The 14,627-nt window shown below is 48.1% G+C and overlaps 1 protein-coding gene across 1 annotated transcript; it reads left to right on the forward strand.

Annotated features, from left to right (window-relative positions):
• Positions 1-4: 4 nt before the first annotated feature.
• DHX40 (DEAH (Asp-Glu-Ala-His) box polypeptide 40) lies at positions 5-12,995 on the forward strand (the record flags this gene model as incomplete). Its single annotated transcript, XM_010138947.1, has 16 exons — positions 5-106; positions 570-689; positions 1,839-2,069; positions 2,275-2,341; positions 2,887-3,018; positions 4,358-4,457; positions 4,900-4,986; positions 5,475-5,657; positions 6,175-6,255; positions 6,943-7,100; positions 8,900-9,014; positions 9,301-9,409; positions 9,752-9,846; positions 10,389-10,458; positions 10,862-11,090; positions 12,845-12,995. Coding segments are annotated over 16 exons (2,019 nt in total), but the record flags the coding sequence as incomplete, so codon positions are not given.
• Between the last annotated feature and the right edge of the window lie 1,632 nt (positions 12,996-14,627).

A 14,627-nucleotide genomic window follows, 5' to 3' on the forward strand; every position in this document is an offset into this window, starting at 1 on the left:
TCTGTTGGCCCCCACCCGGGTGGCGCAGCGGGTGGCCGAGGAGATGGGCTGTTCGCTGGGGAGTGTCGTCGGGTACCAGGTCCGCTTCGATGACTGCACCACCGAGGTAGGGCTCTGTCACCGTGGCCATGGCAGGGCGTGGGGGTCAGCGGGCCGCAGCTCAGCTCTCTGCTCTTGGGCCTTGCTGGGGAGTGGCGCGACCCTGTTGCCTGTCGTGGGGCTTTGGAGTGGCGCGCCCCTGTTGCCTGTCGTGGGGCTTTGGAGTGGCACGACCCTGTTGCCTGTCGTGGGGCTTTGGAGTGGCGCAACCCTGTTGCCTCTCGTGGGGCTTTGCATGCAGAAGGTGTCAGAGCCTTGAGAAGCCACCTGTCCCCGCTCTGGGCGAGCTGCACTTCATCCTATAACTACTTTGATCGAGTTTTTTGAATACCTTACAAGTGAAACGTTGCCAAGCACCTGTGATGCAATCTCAGCGCGTGTTCTGGACAAGCGTGTGATCACAGAAGTGTTTACGTTACTTTGAAGTAAGAATCCGTGTTCACAGCTGGATGGCTAATTAAACCTTTCAGGATACTGCCATCAAGTACATGACCGACGGCTGCTTGCTCAGGCACATACTGGCTGACCCCCTTCTCAGCAAGTACAGCATCATCATCCTGGATGAAGCCCATGAGCGGAGCCTCAGCACTGTGAGTGTCACCTTGTGTCTGTCCTTGTGGGTCACTGTTTCTCCTTGACTGAGGTCTGCTTACCCCTTTCTTTCACTTCTGCACAATCCCCAAGGGTTTTGGCTGACTTTCCGTGGATGCACTTTATCCTTTTGCTGTCCTGAGACCACAGAACTGCTCCTTTGTTTATGATGTGCTGCATAATGTCAAAATAAAACGCAGCCTGTCATCCTGTTGGAATTGTAGCTGTGGTTGTGTTTGAAAGCAGTTAAAACTTGGCTGGATGTTGGATACTTCCCCAACATTTCCAGGAGTTTGGAGCCAGTACAGTGAACACAAAGTTTCTAGAATCCAAATTAAAAAAAACCCCACACAAGCAATCAAACCCTGACACGTCTCTGTCACTCGAAGCATAACGTTTCTGGGGGGTGTGTGTGGCTGTGTGAGGAGATTACAGCTTTTGGGATCACGGTCCGTGCTGACCCAAGTACCAGAAGCCATGAAATGTCACTGTGACCCTTGTGGCAAGCAAAGTGAGACGCAAGTCACTGGGACCTCAGAGATGGTGTGTCCGACAACCCCCAGTCCAGTAACCGAGCTACCAGTCCAGCTGGGGAAAAGGAAGGTGTCTCCGTAATCCCAGTCCTGCCCTCAAGCATCTGCCGGTATCACAGGTCGTTAAGCCAGCGGGATGTCGCACGTCACTGCTCCATCACCTGTGTCTAACTGAAAGGAGCAGATTTTTAATCTGGAGCATTGCAGAGTGAATTAAACTTGCTGGAGTCGTAACAATAAATAGTACAACAAAGGAGGGCGCCGGCTCGGGTGGTGCCGCTGGACAGAGGGACTTTTCAGATGGGTCTGAGGTCCCTGTCTGCAAAGGACGTGACCGTGGAGGTCTAAACGTGAAAACCGAAGGGGTTTAAGTTACCCTGGTTCTGTGTGTGGGCTGTGAGAAGAGCTGATAAAAAATAAATTAAATTTTAGAAATTATTAGCATGCTTACAAGATGACTGGGTAAGTTACGCGTTCTTCTGAGTGCTTAGGCCCCGGAGATGAGATTTTATGTCTTCACTGTATCAGTGGGCTAAAATCAGCCCCTTCCAAGTTCATCAGGCTCCTCTAAGAAAACCGGGGTACTGACAGAAGCTGCTTCTCCTTTTCTGTTAGGATATTTTATTTGGTTTGCTGAAGAAACTGTTTCTACAGAAGAAACCACCCGACAGGAAGACAGACATGAAGGTGGTGGTGATGTCGGCCACCCTGGAGGTAGACAAGCTCTCAGAGTTCTTTGGACACTGTTCAGTGCTGCATATTCCAGGAAGAAGTTATCCTGTCAGGGAGATGTTCTGCAACCTGCTGAGCCCACGGGACACCGGCAGCTCTGCGTACGTGACCGAGGTCTGGCCTGGTTTACTCTGTCTCTGTCGCTGTGTTCTCTGTCCTTGGTGTGATTGTCACCTGTGAAAGAGCACAGGCATCAGCTCCTGCAGTGCTGGCCCTTGGCACCTCTGCAGGATACGGGGAAGGATTAGTTAGTACTGCGAGTTTTAGGAGGAGTAAGTGAGATTGAAGCTGCTATTGGCTTGTTTGTTTTTTGTTTCAGGCTGTCAAAGTGACACTGGATGTCCACTTAAATGAACCAGCAGGTGACATCCTGGTTTTTCTGACAGGTGAGAGTTTTTCTGTCACCAGCTGAGGATTATTCCAGGTGCCCGTGGCATTGCCCGCAGAGCAGCGCATCCTTCCAGTGACAGCTGCCTGGTTTGTCCCAGAGCAGCGAGCAGAGGAGGGGCAGTCGCAGGGTGACACACACAGTCCTGTGAAGCGATAGTTCTCAGAGCACATTTAGGCATGTCTGTGCCTGTGAGATCAGACGAGAAAAATACCAGCTCTTGATTTTTGCACATGCTCTTTTCTTCCCGTGCCGTACTGACTCGGTGGGGTCTACATGTTCACGTTGTTACCTCAGGAAGGAAGAGTTTCTTCAGCTGCGAACCCAGATCAGTGCGTGCGCCAGGCACTGGAGGAAGAGCCTTGGTGAAGGGCACTGTGGAAAGGCTGGAAGTCACTGCCTGAGCTAACTCTCATAAATCCTTCTTGTAATGGTGTTGATGTCTCTAACATGGGCAAAACAATCTCGTTTCAAGATGTTTCAAAGTAGGAAGGCAGAGTTCTAGCTACACAGGTTGCTTCAATGTTCTCGTATGTTTTTTAGGTCAAATTGAGATAGAAAGAGCTTGTGACTTACTGTTCAAGAAAGCGGAATCTATTGATTACCAGTACGAAGTCCATGATCGGTCTGTCGAAGGCCTGCTTATCTTACCGTTGTATGGGTCAATGACGACAGGTAAGAGCACAGAATGGCACGTGGGACTTACTCCACATAAATGTTAACTGCAAGAGCTGTTGCAAACAGTACAAACTCAAATGTTTCTGTTGTGCTTGGAAAAAAAAAGGCATTTGTTAACCCATTTGTTGCGATACTGTAGCGCTAAGTGTGTTTTTGTGGTGCTCTGTACTTGCCCAGAAGCCTCCAGTTAAAATTCATAGCCACTGGCAATGGCTTCACCTGGCATCAAGGTCTCCGGCTTCAGCAGGGGATGTTGTGTAACTGGATGTTCAGATGCCTTTATTTTACAGGGAAAAGATATGGCCAGCAGGTTTCGGTGACGAGGGTACGCCTGTGAGGGCAGATCGGAGTAGCACAGCGCTGCAACGTGGGAGAAGTCCCGGTCATCAGAAGGAGTCAGTCTGTTTCATTCGGCAGCAATATCACAGCTAGCTTCAAAGAGCTAAAGGCCTCTTGGCCTTTGCTGAGCAAGGCACTTCAGATGAACTTGGGTGCGACATTTAAATGTGTGCGTGCACCGTGTGCCACGCCAAGAGGCTCAGTAAGTGTTCTGAAGAGCAGGGCAGCAGCTTCCGGCTGGAAGGTGCTGGAAGGGGGGTCTGGTAATGGTCTGCAGAGAGGGAGCAACATTTTTACCTTCGTGAGAGAGCATAATGAAAGAAAGGAATAGCTTCTTCTGTACTCCACGACAGGCTTTAGACTCCTGACTGGGTGATTTTTGATTTTTTTTCTTATGTGGTAGATTCTCAGAGGCCATTGTATTTAAATAGAGAAGAGAGAATTTTCCTTGAAGAGATTTTTATATTTTTCAAATAAGTGAGAAAATTTCAGGGGCAAGTTAAATTTCCACTTCCCTTTTCTGTTCCTTGGAAAGCCGAATGAATTAACGGAAACTGCTTATGCTGCTTTGTTACATAGTAAAAGATGATGTGCTGGAATCTGAGGGGGTTTGACGGAATCCTTTCATGTTCACCCTCACTTGCTCTGATTGTTAAAACCCTTCGTGAAGGTTCTACTAAGACCAGACATCGTGCTTGTTTCTCCCGACTGTGGGTTAGGAACCGTCCAGGCCTTTCTCAATCTCCAAGTCCTCTGGGATGTGCAAGCGCTGAAGAAAATATTCTCTGACTTCTGGCATGTGCTAAAATAATTCTGCGTCCATTTTTCAGAATGTTGTGTGATTCACTTTCTAATTTCATGCAAATGACTTTCACTAGTGGTTGGAGTAGTTTGCGCAGCGTTAGTGATGTGGTTTGAAACCAGAGCATTGCGAGAGGACAGGCTGCCTGCCTGCCTGCCTGCCAGTAACCGATGGTTTGACTGCCTCTCATTTTAGATCAACAGAAAAGGATATTTTTGCCAGCTCCCGCAGGCATTAGAAAATGCGTGGTGTCCACAAACATCGCTGCAACCTCTCTGACGATTGAAGGAGTCAGGTATCGTTTCTTACCCTTCTTAAAGGCTGTAACAGAGGGAATGATTCAGAAAGCCCTACTCGATTTGGGAGAACATGTCTGACCCTTCTGCTACTGCACCTGCCCAGTGATTACCCGTTGCCTCTTTTTGTGTATGTGGCGAATAAAAACCCCTCTCAATACTATTTTATAGTCTGATGGGTGGATGATATTGTTGGACCCCCATTTGAAATCAAAGCTCAGCTCCGCTGAACGAGCACCGTCTCCGTGGGTGCAGGGAGGTGTCGTCTGTAACATCCTGTAGCACCGTTGCAGGGCTGCAGCTGAGCAGCCAAATGCAGCTCCCTGTTTGCGGCGGTTGCAGCCTGACGGTGTTCCTGCTTTGATGGTGCGCGCGTGGCAGTTACCCGCCTGTCACTGAGAGCTCTGTCCTCTCCTCTGACAGAGTGTGAATCTTTTTCAGATATGTAGTAGATAGTGGATTTGTGAAGCAGTTGAATCATAATCCCCGAGTGGGCTTGGACATCCTGGAGGTGGTTCCCATTTCAAAGTAAGTTTTAAAAAGGTCGTGTGCTTGGTGTGTCTGGGAGTTGCTCTGAAAGTACCGTGTATTGGTTGTTTTAAAAAACATATACAAAGGAGGGGGAGCAGCTTGGAGGCTCCATACTTTAAAGCCATTTTGTTTGCTGCTAAATAGAAAGTGGTTCGGGACATGTAATTTCCTGTAAGTTACAGGCATTCAGAAGGAACTGACAGTGCATTGTCTGTAGTCTGAGGAGGGGCTCACCTGTCGTCTTGTGTTTGAGTACAGCAACCCGATTCAGGGAAGCTTTAAAAATCTTCTCTAGCGGAGAAATGCTTCTTCATTCTGCTAGTTATGTACAGCTGGGTTTCTCAGCTGCTGCGCAGTATGATACGTCTTCTACCTGCCATCATCAAAATTGCTGTTACTTACCGTAATTACAGTGCGCTTCTTTGGGTAATAACAGAAGGGATCAAGAGTTTGGATGTTTTTTCTCTGCCTTTCTGTTCTGGAAGGAGTGAAGCAAGGCAGCGAGCCGGCCGAGCCGGCAGGACATCGTCTGGAACAAGCTATCGGCTGTACAGCAGAGAGTTCTGGGAGCAATGCATGCCTGATCACACCGTCCCAGAGATCAAGAGAACCAGCCTGACGTCTGTGATCCTGACCTTGAAGTGCCTTTCCGTGCATGATGTCATAAGGTAACCACCATGGCAGGGGGATTATCGTTGTCTCCGTGCCTTGGCAGCACGCTGCTGGCAGAGGCGGGATTAGGGCCCCGGCCAACTGCGACGCTTCGGTACAATCCGCTTCTCTGCTCCTCTCCTCAGTCCTTGATGCCAGATCGGATCTTGAGCTCGAGTTCAGTTTGAGATTCTGCCAAAACGAGCCCATTCTCACCAAAATGAAATAATTACTAGTATTCTTTTAAAACACGATGTTTATACCCCAAAAGCTTCTTCTGTGGAATTGTTTACTTCTAGGATCATACCCGTGCAGCAAATACAGTTCACCTCTGCCTGTGCCATGCCGTGGCATCGTTAATCTTCAGCTTGAGGCCGTACCTGTAGTAACACACCCGTATAGTGAAGATGCTTATGGGCACTTTGGTCAGAAACCTCTATTGGACGGGTACAAAAGTGTTTTAATAAATACAAAAGCGCACAAAGCTGTCCTGAGTCGGAACTGTAGCGGTTTTTATCTCATTTTTTACCGTAGGTTTCCCTATTTGGACCGCCCTGAAGAAAGGCACATTTTGGAGGCTCTCAAGGAACTTTACCAGTGTGATGCTATTGACAGGTAAAAAATAAAGGGGGGTGGTCACTGCAAGAGTTTAAAATCTCATGGTTTAACTGGTGATAGTGAGTCATTCATACGGATTGAAGGACTTCCCCCAGCAGCAGAATGTTTCCTCATTAGACCAGGAAGTTACCTACTGGTTTTAATATACTCTGTAAAATTAGGGTTAGGGCATGGCATAGGACTTGAGATTAATTGACAGATTAATTTCTCCACATTGTCCTGGAGTTCCTGAGTGACCTCAGACAAATTACCTCAACTCGCTGCGCTGTAGTTAGCGCATTCCAGACTGTTGTGAGGGTGCTTGGGCACTAGCTGTGAGGCCCATCCAAGAACTTGAGACAGGAAGCAAGATCTTGTCCTGAGCTTCCAGGAATTCTTCTGCAAAAAAAAAGAAAAAAAATCTTAGTCCTAAGCATCTGATACACTTAAAATGCTGACTGTGCCTGCTGTGGAGCAGGCAGAAGCACACTGGAGAAAGGTGGAATGTTCTGCTGGTGGCTCTTGCTGCACGTCCCCAGCACCTGTCGGGCGCACACAGGCTGCAGTGTTAGAACAGTCCAGAGGGAAACGCTTCTTGGTGCTCTTAATGTCAGCCGCCACATAGGGATAGTGTGTGCCTGTTCCCACTGACATTTAAACATGGTTTTATTGAATCTGGTATTTGAATCTTTTTCCTGGGATCAGAAGAGGCCACGTGACAAGACTGGGTGAATTCCTGGTGCAGTTTCCCCTCCCTCCCAACCTGAGCTGTGCTGTCATAAAAGCTGCTTCTCTTGACTGTGAAGATCTGCTGCTTCCCATCGCAGCCATGCTGTCCGTGGAGAACGTCTTCATCCGTCCAGGTGGGCAGCCCCCTGTCGCAGAGCAGCCTCGGGCAGGTGGGGATTCTGCTTCGACAGGGACCTCTTGGGCAGTGGTTTGGCGGCACACACTGCTCCCTCTGGACGCCCTTCCTACAGCTTCTCTCCGCAGGGTTTTTTGCTCAGTAGTTTTCTGTGCTGATAGTCTGTGAGGCCACACATCTTACAGGTGTACCTCAAGGTGATAAAGTGGGGCCTGATGCTGTAGTTTGAGCAATAGTAGCACAAGCCTTTACTTGAGAGTAACAAGCCCCGCACTGCTGAGAGATGTGTGTATTTACCTTAAACCGAGGCTATGAACAACCTGTACGTGCAGCATGAGGACGATTCCCCAGGTGCCATGCCTTGTCTCCCGGAGCGCACTGAGTGGGCCTGCAGGGAAGGATGGTGGGAGTAGGAGAGATACACAAAGGCACTTTGCCCACGGGGACAGGTTAATTTGTGGTTAGCAGATGGGGTTGCCTCTGGACTGTTTTCTCTGTTCAATAACTGTTCAACCAAATAGACCTTTTAAGGAGCTGTGAGAAGCTCAGCTTGTCACTGCCTCCACCTCCAGTGCTTTCCTAAATGGAGAATGTAATTCTGCTGTGGTTCCGAGCTGGCAGCTCTCACCAGTGCTATGTGCAGTCTCCCATGTCCTATCTCCTTTCCCCGCTGGTGTGCCCCTGACCCGTGCCCCCAGCTGTGCTCCATGCAGTCCTTAGATGTAGCACAGGCTTTGAGGGAGACCTTTGTCCCTTCCAGTCACTCATTGGCTCCTGTCCAGTTTTCTCGGTAGTCTATTAACCGTGCCCGTTAGTGCAACAGCTAAAGACACTGCTGGCAGTACTGATAGCCTGGGTCTGCTCTGGGGTCTCTCCCGTTCCCACAAATGTGTGTTTGCTTTCCCATCCTCCCGCTGGCAGAACGCCTGGTTATCTGCTCAGCGAGCTGGTGCACACACGTTCGTTACTCTCCGGCGGCCCTGCACATGAGGATCCAAACGCAGAGGCTCCCATCCTGGAGGCACTTGCTCATGTGCAGTCCCTGTACAAACAGGTCTTCTGACTTGGTGGCTGTTGGTTTTGATACCTACAATCTTCTGACATGGTCTGCAGTGGAGCAGGAGTGCAGCGCCTCGGCCTCTGCAGCTGTACGCCCTGTACTAAGGGCAGCAGGTTGTGCTGAGGAGGAAATTCTTTGGGTATTTAAAACTTGAAATAACTCTTGGGAAATGTTGCTTTTGCCTAGTACATTCCTGGCATTTAGTGAAGGAGAATTGGCACTAAACTCATAGATCACATTTTTTCTAGACTTCATTTATTTTAAGACCTCCATTGCTATGGCAGTTGAGTACGAGGACAAAAGCTGAGGTCGACAGATGAGATGGTGCTGTGATGGGCTGGTTTCCACAGTCTCGTTTTTTGTCTTGGGGCAAAACTTTCTCTTGATCTCAGTGAGCTTTTTGGTTAGGGTTGCTGTTCCTTTATCTTTCCATGTTGGTGTGGGGATTGACTGAGAGAGAAATAGGTAGAACCTTTCTTTCTAAGAGACTAGAATTCCTCATCTCCAGTGCTGACTGATTAGTCACAGATTTAATAGCATCTGCGTGTTCTTGTTCAGCAGTAGTGGAAGAAGGAAGAACTGTAACTACAGCTGTGGAGAAGAGACAGATCTAAAAATATCAAGAACAAAGAGCCAAGGGTGTCAAACACCCTTTGGAAAGATGCTAACAGCAAAGTAGGTAGGAGTGGTAAACAAAAATGACTTTGTTTAAAGCGAGATCTAACTTACTTCCTCAGGAGATCCTCAGAAGCAAAAGGAGGCTGAGCTTCAACACCAGGAACTTTCCTCACAAGTGGGAGGATGCAACGACTTTGCAACCCTCTTGAATATTTTTGAACAGTGCAAAGCAAGGTATAAAACGATTCCTTACAGTGAGTGGTTTTGCATTGCTTAGAGCTCCCAGTTGCTGGTGGCTTTCATATACATTGCGTGTACGCACGTGGATGTACTCAGACCTCAGCGCAGATTTTTCTCCATTGTGGTCTGTAATTTCTATCAAAACACCTATTATTTAAACTCACAAAGTGGCTGGCTGTGTAGGTTGCCTTCTTTGTACGACCGTAACAAAAAATAGAGGCCACTTTCTGCTGGCAGCTTACAAAGGGCTTCTTTATAATACAAGTATTTCTGTTCTCAGCAAGTCTCCTTCAGCTTGGTGCCAGAAATACTGGATCCATTGGAGAGCTTTAAGATCTGCTTTTAGTGTGGAGAAACAGCTTCGGGAAATAATTAGTAAACTGAAACAGGTAAAAAAAAATAGTTTTTTTTAGTATGTTATGGAGTTACATAAGTTTATATTTAAGACACGTGCTGGACTACTGAGCCTTTGCCAGATGGCTGCTGCCTTTCTCCAGTAGAAACTAATCCACTTAAACACTTATTAATAGAGTCCCCCTGCTGTAGCTTGTGTAACGCACAGGTATGATGGTGGTAACAAGCAAAAAGGAAGGTTTTCCACCTTTCCTCATGGTTTCCATAGCGTTAGAAACGCGGAGTTTAAAATCCATGGGGTGGAGAGGGTATAGCTGCTTTGTCTTTGGGAAAGATCCTGATTTATGTTCGGTTTGTGTTGTTTTCTCTTTGTGTAGCTGCCGGACTTCCCCAAAGAGACGTTTGCAGGCTCCAGAACTGAAATCCTGAGGAGATGTCTGTGTGCGGGATACTTTATCAACGTAGCTCGGAGGTGAGTGGTGAAGCTTGGCGAACCAAATGGAAGAGGCGTGATCCGTGTCCATCAAAGTGTAGCTGCGTTCTGGAACGGGACAGTGAGGCTGAGGAGTGTCAGCAGTAGCAGTTGCAGGTGAAGGGGGTGTTTCTGGTGGGGGCTGGAGCCTGGTGGGTGAGTCCCACCTGCTTTTGACTCTCATCACGTTCCAGGGGAAGCTGCCTACACCCCTGGAACCGTAGTTTTTCTATCCGTGAAGTAATTGCCATTACTAAACTAAAGGGCTTGGAAAGGTCCGATTATCACGGCTGTCGAAGGCTGCAACCCCAAGCCCTGGTTGTTACTGTGGTGTTATATCTGCAGTGTTAGGGTGGTAAACAAGATATATTTTATTCCTCATTAATTTTTTACCATTTAATTCTGGAATAATCTTCCTCTGCTTATATACTCAAGTATTTTCTTCTGTGCTGCGGCTGATTTGCTTGGTTTAGTGTTGCTCTCTAACCACAGCAAAGTATGTTGCATTATGTTTATTTTTTTTTTTTCCACAAACCTTTCAGATCTGCAGCCAAGACATTCTGCACAATGGACGGACACGGCAGCATAGTCTATATCCATCCTTCATCTACAGTAAGTGACCAAAGCCTGTTAATAATGTAGCAGAGGAGCTGTAAAAGGAGGAAGAGGCAGGTCCCTGTCAGCTTTTCCTCTTCTCTCTGGTCCGTGCTGACTTAGGCCAGGAGGAGCAGTGCTCATTTTGAGAGTGGGGAAGAGCCTCACCTCTTCAAATTTGGTAAACGTTTGGCTTACGGAACGAGTGTGACACAGACCGAGCTTTCTCCCTGGCTTTCTAGATTTCCTGGGCAAATTTAAGCAAGTTATTGTGCCTTAGTTTCCCTGTCTGAAAATTTAGCGTAATGTCGGTTCAGCTCATTCTTGCGTCTGAAGCATTGGAAGATATTCCAGTGGAGGGTGCTCTAGAAATAAAAATCCTCTTTTTACCAGTTCTGAAATAATCTTTTTACTGTTTCAGCTGTATGACCAGGAGACTCGCCTCGACTGGATCATCTTCCATGATGTCACGGTGACATCCAAAATCTATGTCCGGACAGTGTGTCCCGTTCGCTATGAATGGGTCAAAGACTTGCTGCCCAGGTTGCATCAGATTGATGCCTATGAACTGAGCAGTGTGGCACGGGAAGAGGTAACTGAGGAGGAAATCACCAAGTGGAAACATAAGGAAGACCTTAAAAGGCAGCATGGTGAGCAGCTTCCCAGGCCATAGCTGTCCCGGTTGTTGCGGACACATGGTGTGACTGAATGTTCTCTGGACTACTAGGACATGCTTAATGTGTTTGATAGGTGCAGCTCTGTCTGTTCGTGACTTACTAGGTCCTTATTTTCCTGCCTCTGCAGTGCGTGTGGTGGTGTTTGCTCCCCCTTCTTTTGGTTTGCTGTAGCTGGCAGGAGCAGAGCTTTAACAGAACCAAATAAGAGCGTTTTGAGTCTGACCAGTATTTAGGTTTGCAAAGGGTATCTCCCCATAGACACCAAAATAATAACTGTGCTGAGAGAGAGGAGGCCTAAGGGCTGTGGAGAGGGGGGGAAGGAAGAACCCCAAACAACCCATAAAACCCCCAGCAAGCAAAAACCAGAGGGGAAAAAGCATCCCGTTTTGGTGAATGTAACAGTGAATTTAATGCTGTACGTTCAAATAATCCGTTTTAATTAAAACTGGTGCCCTCTAACTGATGTGGCTGCTTGACATTCTTTGAATTCTTCTGTCAGCAAGTTCTGTAAAGCACCAAGATTCGAAGGGCCTCTTTCCTCCTGAGCTGCCCCTCTGAACCCTTGATTTAAGGTGCAGGACAGGCGCTGGCAATACAGATTCTCCTCAGTTTCCTGAACAATAAAACACGTAGACTCTTGTGCTCAGACCAGCGTCTCTTTCTGTCCTGCGTTTCTGTATGAAACAATCATTGAGTGACAAAACCGTGAGCTGGATTTGGTTATAAATTTGCTGGAAAGAGTATCTGAATTACTGGGTAATGCGGAGGAGCCTCATCTAGTTTCTGAAGTCCAAGGAGCTGAGGTCCGTTCTCTTTGTCCCTCTTCAGTTTTTGACTGCAGCAGGCAGGTGTAAATTAATTTGAGGTTAAACACCTTACAGATGATGTATTTCTGGGAGCTTCATAAAAATAGGTGGCTGAATAGCTGACAAAAGGCTTAATTAGTGCCTAGGAAGGAAAGGCTGCATTATTACTCAACTCCAAGACTGAATAATTATAAATATTCCAGTAGAGAATGCTGATTAAAGCTCCTTTTTCATATCCAAGAATCCGGTGCCCAGCCCCAGAGCCTTAGGAACAGGCTGCGGTAGCTGCTTCATTCACACACTTTGAATTTTTTTAATTGTTATTATTTTAAATTTTATTTTTAACTGAAAATATTTCCTGTTTTTCTTCTCTTCTGGGAGAAGCACTGCCAAGGTCTCAGCTCGGTGGGAGAATGTGCATTTCTAGTGGTGTCTGATCTGGAGTATTGACTTTTCCCACTCCTTTATCTGTGCGTTATCTTCCCTCTTCCTCTGCCTCCAGAAATTCATAAAGATAGTTTATTCTCAGCTGTTTTTATCCTGCTCCCAGAGCTGTCGCTTTCCTGCCTAAACCTGAGTTTGAGACGTGTGGTTTAGAGAAGAAATGGGTACACAGAACACAAGCTGTGTAGTATCTGTTACAACAGAAACCAAGATAAGCGTTAGGGGATGAGACGAGCCCAGCTGCAAATATTGACATGGGAGTTAAGGCAGGTTTTTATTTTTTATTATTATTTTTTTCCTCCCTGCTGTGGGTACAGTCTGTCCTCTCTGGAAGTCATTCAACTGACAGACTGAGGCTTGAAAAACATTTGAGATTCTGTTGGGGGGGTTTGGGTATTTCACGGAGCGAAGGAACTGTAGTGCCGGGGGTGGTTTTTGACACAGAAGAGTGTATTTCTCTCTCTTCTCTCCCCCCAGAAGGAGTCACGGACAACTCTGGAAAGAAGATGGAGAGAAGGAATGACGACAAATCCATACTGGATGCCCGAGCTCGCTATCTGGAGAGGAAGCAACAAAGAGCACAGGGTTTAAGCGGCGCAGTGAAAGAAGCGGTGTAACGCTCCCGGCGGCTGGGTGCCCGCTGTGGGGGGGGGGCAGGGCGGTGCGCTCCTCCTGGTCGTGTCTGCACAATGCAAAGTGAGGAGCTGGAGTGAAGGAAAACTTCTGCCTTGCGGTAAGTTTGGGTGCCAGAGCGCGTGGGGGCCCGCTTGGGGGGGGGGGCAGGGCGGTGCGCTCCTCCTGGTCGTGTCTGCACAATGCAAAGTGAGGAGCTGGAGTGAAGGAAAACTTCTGCCTTGCGGTAAGTTTGGGTGCCAGAGCACGCACACGCAACCTTCCTGTGCTGCATCCATCCAGGGAAAGGCAGCAAGCTGAACTCTGTGGCTGCGTGTCACTGGCAGCAGTTTGGTGGCCTCAAATGTGGATGAAGACACGATCTGAACTGTGGTGCCAGTTCTGTGGCATTGAGTGACTGAGAAAGGCCGCGGTGGTCTCAGTGCTGTTATTAATAAAATTTCCTTCAAGGCTGTTTTTCAAAGGAGCGGACCCCTCACTTTGTCTCAGTTTGCTTTGCATGGTTGCGGCTGTACAGTTGTCGTGCTCATACACTACTCAGGAAACAGTGTAGGAGGTGCGCTTTTAATGCTGGAACTGTGTCGTGGTTTAAGCCCAGATCAAAACTAAGCAGCCCCACCAGGATCTTGATGCGAAAGGGCGTTTGCCACGTGCAGTCCTCTTTGCAGACCGTGGTGTTCCTGCTCTGCGGTGGGTGTGGGTGAGGATGTCTTTGTAGGCGAAGTGTGTTGAAGTGTTTTCCCATCCCTGCTACCAACACACAGCGTTGGTCAGGGATGACTTAGCACTCTGTGTTTTCCAACTGGCAAAAACCATCCCAGCGCCGGCCAGGTTGTGTCCTGCAGGCTGCTGCCTGGGCTGGTTTGTTTTTCAAATGTACAGGTTTCAGAGGTGCAGAAAGCACACAGAAGCAAATACAAGCTTTTCTCCTGGCTCAAGCATATACAATGCAAAGAGCTGTGATGCTTTGTCATCAGGTAGTTTGTTTCCTTCCCAATAAAGAGGTAATCTCCTGCTGTCACCTCAACAGTCCTAAAATGGCCCGTGGCTCTAGCATGCGGCTTGTCTTTTTTTGCTCTTCTCCACTTTCGGCCGGTAACATTTTTGTGTAAGAGAATTTCCAGAAAACTGGAAGAACTTGCTGTCATTTTTCTTGCCTCGGCTGAGGGCAGCTGTGTGGCACCTTGGTCGCTTCTCAGGTGACCAGCCAGTGCTGTTAAAGTGAGGGTGTAAGGAAGCCTCAGTACTTGGTGTAAGACGTTAAGCATTCCACCTCTGGCTGCTCACGGGCTGTGGCTGATCATAAGCTCTCAGAAACCTTGAGATGTGAGTATTTCACACTGCTGTTCTTCAGAGAGAAGGCCACTCTTTCTCAGAGGTTCTAAAACAAAGCACAAATGGTCTGAAAAAATAACCAGGCGATGGCAAAAGCGGGAGAGCTGTCGGGGCGCTGGTGCCTCGGTGGAGCCCCGTGAGTGCTGCGGCCGTCGAGCAGAGGAGGGCAGCGGTACCCGTTCCTAGGGCGGGGGTTACACCGGAGGTGAGTAAACGCAGCGGGACGTGAGAGGTTCCCCGACGTCCCCGTTCGCGTTAACAGCGGCGCTCCAGGGGACGAAGAGTCCTTTGG

The sequence above is a fragment of the Buceros rhinoceros genome, unplaced genomic scaffold, assembly GCF_000710305.1.
Source record: "Buceros rhinoceros silvestris isolate BGI_N320 unplaced genomic scaffold, ASM71030v1 scaffold35360, whole genome shotgun sequence".
NCBI classification, from domain to species: Eukaryota; Metazoa; Chordata; class Aves; order Bucerotiformes; family Bucerotidae; genus Buceros; species Buceros rhinoceros.